This window comes from Phaethon lepturus, unplaced genomic scaffold (assembly GCF_000687285.1).
Source record: "Phaethon lepturus isolate BGI_N335 unplaced genomic scaffold, ASM68728v1 scaffold37260, whole genome shotgun sequence".
Lineage (NCBI taxonomy): Eukaryota > Metazoa > Chordata > Aves > Phaethontiformes > Phaethontidae > Phaethon > Phaethon lepturus.
The window spans coordinates 177-6,452 of NW_010514684.1; the positions used below are offsets into that span (position 1 = coordinate 177).

The window sequence follows — 6,276 nt, forward strand, 5'->3', positions numbered from 1 at the left end:
CACCCCCGAACCAGCCTCCTGCCCACTCCCCTGCCTGTACCCTGCCCCAGGAGGACATCAGCGTGCTCTGCTGGGGATTCCGCGCTGCCCAGGCAGCTCAAAGGCAAGACCTGTGTGTGGAAGAAGGAGCCATGGAGGCAGCTGGACAAGCTGGTGCACCAGGAGTGCAGGCTGCTCCACAGCCCCATTTCTGCTGGTGTTTGGCCCATCTGAGCGGCTCAGTTTCCGCACGCAGAGGCAGGGCTGGGCTCTGCTACCTCCCAGCTCTGCACTGGCCCAAGAAGGAAACCAATGGGCAAGGAGCACCAGAAGGGGAATGAAGAGCCCACCTGCTGCTGCAGGAACTCCGTGCGCAAATAGCCCTAGCTTCATGTCGAGGGGGTGAGGTTCCCCCACCTGGTTTGGGGGGTTCAGGGGCTTTTTAGGACTTATTGAAGGCTGCCAGGACAGCCCAGATCATCTCTGCACCCCTGGCTTTGGCAGCTTCCACCTCAGGGTCCATATCAAGGAGGTCCTTGGTCCTGTTCATTGCCACATCATACTTGTCATCTGCCAGGCTGGCAAAAACATTCTCCAGCACGTCTGAGGAGTGGGCCAGCACCAGGAGAGCCAGCGTCCTGCGGTCCATGCGGTGGGGATCATTCACCCACCGCTCCAGCACGCTCTCCTGGAGCTTCTTCACCAAGCGTTGCTTCTCGGTGGCGTTGCTGACAGGGTGGGTGGTCATGTCGAAGAGCAGGAAGTTCTGCTTCTCTGTGGTGAGAATGCCCTTCTCCACCAGCGCCTTGGCGAGGCGCTCGCGCACATTCCTCAGCTGGTACTGCAGCTTGAAGGGGTTCCAGGTCTCCCCTGCAGAAGAGGAGACCCTGTTCGACACTGGGGCAGCATGGCTTTGCCACCCAACCCCAGTCCCAACTGCTTCCAGCCCAGGACCATCTGTGCTTGCATGGACTCCAGTCCCCGCCGCAGGAACCCTCTTCCTCCCCTTTGCCTGACTCTGATCCACTTCTCCCATCAGTCTAAGCTGGCAAAGCTCCCAGTGGCCACAGGGCGTAGCAGCCTGGGGCAGATCCCTTTGGAAAGCCCCTTCTACCCAGGACCTTGGACCCCAGATTCAGTGAAGACTCAGCACGAAAAAAGAGGCAATGAGGAGCAAGGTCCAAGTTTTCCACTGAGATCCCAACAAAGAAGACCTGGAAAACCATTCTCTACCCCCACATTCAGCCTTCCTCTGTTCTGCTGTCAGTATTCTGCCCATGTCCAGTGAAGCAAGGGCATGGCAAAGCCATGGAGAGGGGACAGGCGGCAGGGACAGGCCCCAGGGGAGCTGGAAAGATGGTGTCTCTGACCCTACCAGTGAGCAGCTCTATCCAGGTCTGCACCGTTTCTGCAGACTCTGTGGCCTTGATGTGTCGGAGGGTCTCATCCAGCAAGACATCACCAGTCGGCGCATCTGACTTCAAGAGCACCTGGAAGGACAAAGTGGAAACGTGTCACAAGGCTGGACACAGACCTGACACTCCCTCCCTGAAAGAATGCCACCAGCCCCGGCGTGCAGTGCTGCCTTGGCAAAGGTCTCTGCCAGCTTTGGCAAAGCTTGCTGCCAGTGGGCTCAGCTGGGGTGAACAGAGCCCTGAAGCCTGTCAGGCTGCCAGCCCGGCTCCTGCGGCACCTTCACCTTCCTCTCCAGCAGCCTCTTCTTCCTCATGGAGAGTGGCTCCAGGCGGATCCGGCCACGCAGAGCCAGCTCAATGAGGATGCCGCCCCGCAGGCCTGAAGAGATGCAGTCATTCCAGAAGGAGGTGTAGCCCTAGGAGAGAGGGGATGGATGGAAATGGGAGAAGAGACATGGGAGGGGGAGCTCTGCCAAGCCCCTCACCCCTCCTGGCCTGCTCAGGCCCTGCCCAGGCGACTCTCCCAATTCCCATTAACAGCTCTGCCTCCCTGCTCTGCCTCCCAGGCCAAAGGGAGAAAAGGGCTTTTCCCACCAGTTGAAAAGTGTCCGGCAGCCCCAACTAACCCCCTCCCTGCCCAAAACCTACCTGTAAACATTGAGCAATTCAGGCTATGCCCTTCCTGCTGCACCCACAACCACACAGCACACCCCTGCACCGGCCAGGCAGCTGCGCCCAACCCCGGATCGTAAAAAATCCAAGCGAGAGTGGGAAAAGCGGGGCCCCTTCCCCTGCAAGCCCCTGGCCACAGAAGGATATTGCTGCTGCTGTGGGGCTGCAACGAGCAACGTGAACTCTGCTCTGCCCTGCCTCAGCACCTGCTGCAGACATGCCTACGGGCAACGGCAGGTGAAATCCGTCCTTTTCCTTGCAGAAAACCCCCACCAGCTCCAGGCATGCCCTGAGAGTAATTAGCTGTACGGAAAAGTCACTCATCAGGCCCGTGAAGAAGAGCTTCCCCACTACCCACAACACTGCCCCACGGGGCACAGCGGTACCAAGCCCCAGCTCCCACCACAGGGCACAAGAGCTTCCCCAGCCCCTTGACCACCCCACCCTCATCGCAGCCCCCCCCAGCTCAAATCCGCCCGGAGACTTCTGCGAGGGAAGAGAAGATCTCCAGCCAGGAATGAAGGACAGGAAAATACACCCCACCTCCCCCCCAGAGCGGGCACCTTGGGGCTGGGGTGCCGCAGGTCGGGTGCCACCAGCGGGGCAGTGCTAGGGCTGCTGCTGGCCAGATCCGCTTGGACTTGGCATGTTCCGCACCTGGCCCCAAGCCCTGTTCTCCGAGTCCGCCACGGGACAGGGTTCTCGTCCCAGGAAGCGCAAGCTCCAAAATCATTAAGGCATTTGACAAAGCAACAAGAAGGTGCAGCGGTCTGGAAAATACGACCCACAAGGAACCAGCAATTTAATCGGGGTTTTCAGTCCAGGGAAGAGAAGACGGAGGGAGAATAGCCTAAAGGGGGTCAGACACATAAAAGGTAGCAGCAAAAAGGAAGGGAATGGCCAGTTCCCACTTCCACCGTGCATGGGACAGAGTCCTGGGCTAAAATTGTAGCCAGAGAGATTGGAGCTGGTTCCAGGAAGAAATAACCATCCGGACAAGAAAGCCCAGGAACGATTCGGCCCTGGAAGGAGGGGGCAGGGAAGGGAAGTCTTTGTCCCTTGACGTTTAAATAACATTCAACTGATGCTTCTCAGGAGTAAGCTGACCCTGGTTTGAAGCAACAGCACAGTGTAGGCAACCTCTCCGTTTCCTTCTTCCACATGTCTTTTATCCCCCGGTTACAACAAAGCCCAGTTGTTCCGGCCCGGTCACTGCTGCATCGTGGCACAGACGCAGGGCAGCAGCCCTTGGATTTCAGGGCAAGTGGACAGCAGGGAGAGGCTTGTCCAGGCAGGCAGCAGGTTTTTAAAATGGGCCCAAGGGAAAAGGGGAGCCAAGCAGCATGCCAAGTCACAACATGCTTGTTTGCAGGGGGACACCAATACACCAGAAATGCTACGGCCCGTTCATAACTCCCTTTTCGTTGCTTTTTTTCCTCTGGAGGGAGTGGGGGAGGAGGAGAAAAAGGGCAGGTCTAAGAGCTACCAGGAGATTGCAGACAAAGCAACTTAACAAGCCCCCTTCCTAAGGAAAAAAAGCTGAGAACATGCAGTCCTCCTACATGGAAGTTTTCACAGTCTGTATGGGTAAACTCTTGTCCCCAGCATGTCTGTTTATACAGTGCATCTGGACACCGTATTGCCCAGCTTGCGTAGCACAGAGAACCATAAAATAAAGTAAAATCTTTATTTGCTTTCTTCATTTCCTTGTGCGGAAAGACAAAGCAACCTTTCATCCTTGCCCTGCTGATTTCCGTCCATGGGAGACGCACTGTTTTTTGCATGCACCCTTTAGGAACAAGTTCTCCAGAAAAGGGTGTGGAGGTGAACGAAAGTTTCAATTCACTGGGCTGAAAGGCACATTACTCCTAGAAAATTTTAAGGGGTCTGAAATCAAACAAGTCAAAAGCTCCTGGGTTACTTTCAGCTTCTGGAATCAGATTAGTTAGAAATTACAGGCTAGTGTGCAGCCAGTTCATCCTAGATGGACATACTGGTTACTTAAAATAATGAAATTACACTGCGAGCTCATTGGATTTGGCTAAAATTGTCTTGTTTTTTTTCCAATCATCAAACCATGAGTGAACAACAGAGCTAGGAAAACCCAATGCCTGGGAGTCCAGCTCACAGCCAGGCTACTGCTGCCTCTGGTCTTCCTTTCGAGATGGAGGAATGCAGGAGGACAGGATGGGGGGAGCAGGGGGGGAAAGTATGACATCTTTTTTTTCACAGCTGTTGTGCTCTCCTAACTTCCTGGTGGCTGAAGGACCGTTCCCAGGAATACGTTAACCAAGCCAAGAACACTAAACACAGCCCAGGAACAAAGCAGACCATGCCACGCTCCTAGGCTGCTCTCAAAAATTATTTGCATGACGTTCTCTTTATAGCCCTGCTCTCCTGTTACTTCCTATTCAGCTCAGCAAGTCCTAGATCTTATCTGGGTTCATTAAACAGGACAGCTACAAGGCTCGGTCACTCACACAACCCTCAGCTCTCCCCTGCCGGATCTTACAAGCGTGATCCACGTCGGAAGCCATGGCCTGAGCAGGTCTATGGGAGAGCAAGGCACCAGCTCAGACTAAGCCAGCAGCAGCAGGGCCCTATGTCAGGCACCTCGCAGGGGCTTAATTTCAACCCAGAGAAACAGATGAAGAGAAGGTGGCCCATCTACCACAGCTTTGACAACCACAGTGTCTCCTTTCCTCGGCGTGAGAGACGGGACGGGCTCATTGGAAGAGCGCTCCTGGAGCTGAAAAACCTGTGTTCAAGGCTCTCTGCCATTATAATCACAAGAAGCACCCTGGGCAACTGGTTAGCTTCCCCCTGGTCTCGATTTCCTCATCTGCTTGACAGGAATAGCAATATCAGATTCTCCCAAAGAGATCAAGATGATGCATGCACTAAAGAAGACAAGGCAGGTAAGAGCCAAGCAGCTCAGAGAACTCAACACAAGATGTCTTCTCCTTTCCCCATGGCTCGTTCTAGGCAGAGTTGAGAAACGAGTTTCCACCGGCTGATAAGCACAAAACAATTCAGTTTGATCAGGGTCCCGTTCTGCCAGAGAATAACCCCCTGAAAATAACTGTGTGAAGCCTGTCCACTGCTGCCAGGGAAAGCCATCAAACCGGCACACGTGGGTGAGATGAGTGCCCAGCAAAGGGCTTCCCATCCCGCCCCGCAAGCCTGGAGCTGCACAACACCACTCCTGCCTGGCTAAGGAAAGTACCGGCCTGAAAACAGAGATGCAGCTCCTACGTCCTTTACCATTGCTGTGTTCAGGCCTATCCTGCACCTACTTTCAACTCCCAGTCCAGCTGCCTTCCCTCGCCTTGCCCTCTTCTGCCCTTGCCGTTTATTCGCATCAGCTTTTAACAAAGTGGAAACAGTGCTCCAAGCATCCCTGTGTTTCAGCTGATGGTTTCAGATAAGAAAGTGCACTTGGGCTAGGGAAGAGGACACTTACCATCTGACGCACAAAGGTGAGGCTCCTTTTACCCCATGTCTTTGACCCTGGCGAAAAACAAGCCCACCTTTGCTCTGCAAATGGCAGTCGCACAATACCATAAGGCATCCCTCGCCTCCAGCCGCTTTAACTTACAGTCTCTGTGGCAAAGCTGGTGGGACAGTACTTGCAAGCAATCTCCACAGATCAGTTTAAACTACAGACAAAGGGGGTCTGCACTAAGCAGGCTGGCTTTGTTGAAGAGGATTCAGCAGAAATCGTACAACCTCTTCTGCTGCTCACCGAGAACCTCACCTCCAAGTACACCAGCACAGCGCTACCACCACTGCACATGCAGCCACCAGACGCCTGCCTTACCTCCTTGTCCTTCAGCCCCAGAAGCAGCGCCTCCTCCATGAGCGTGAGGCGGATATCTTTGGGGTCCTCAGGATCATCCTCATTCAGGTCTCTGTCCACAGCTGCGTCTTCCTCACTGTCGGGCTTCTTGTCTGAGTTCCTTCCCACCTCAGCACGCCGTGCTCGGTGCGTTAGCGTTGTCATCTCCCCCTCTGCCTGGGCACGCAGAAAACCAAGGTCTACTCCATTTCTAAAAACCATGCAGTACGACAGTGCTAAGTCCCAAGACCCAAAACCCAGGCTCCAGGGAGGCACAGACAAGGCCAAGGGACACTTGCCCCTTCTACCCAGGAATTTTCAGCTCCCCCGACAGCTGTACAAGAGTCACTCACAGGGAGCAGCCAGACCAGG

At 54.8% G+C, this 6,276-nt stretch overlaps 1 protein-coding gene across 1 annotated transcript; it reads right to left on the bottom strand.

The window, feature by feature from the left end:
- Positions 1 to 421: 421 nt before the first annotated feature.
- On the bottom strand, positions 422 to 6,069 carry GOLPH3L (golgi phosphoprotein 3-like). Its single transcript, XM_010293702.1, has 4 exons — positions 5,887 to 6,069; positions 1,679 to 1,810; positions 1,355 to 1,469; positions 422 to 849 (listed from the first exon to the last, which is right to left on the bottom strand). Exons 1-4 carry the CDS (start codon positions 6,067 to 6,069, stop codon positions 422 to 424), a joined length of 858 nt encoding a protein of 285 aa, XP_010292004.1.
- Between the last annotated feature and the right edge of the window lie 207 nt (positions 6,070 to 6,276).

What these genes read in the sequence shown, in the direction of transcription:
- GOLPH3L (XM_010293702.1), bottom strand. Translation starts at nt 6,069, where the DNA reads ATGACAACGCTAACGCACCGAGCACGGCGTGCTGAGGTGGGAAGGAAC. An exon ending in TGGGGCTGAAGGACAAGGAG is followed by an intron (nt 1,811 to 5,886) that starts GTAAGGCAGGCG and finishes CCTCTCTCCTAG; the next exon opens with GGCTACACCTCCTTCTGGAA. An exon ending in AGAGGCTGCTGGAGAGGAAG is followed by an intron (nt 1,470 to 1,678) that starts GTGAAGGTGCCG and finishes TTGTCCTTCCAG; the next exon opens with GTGCTCTTGAAGTCAGATGC.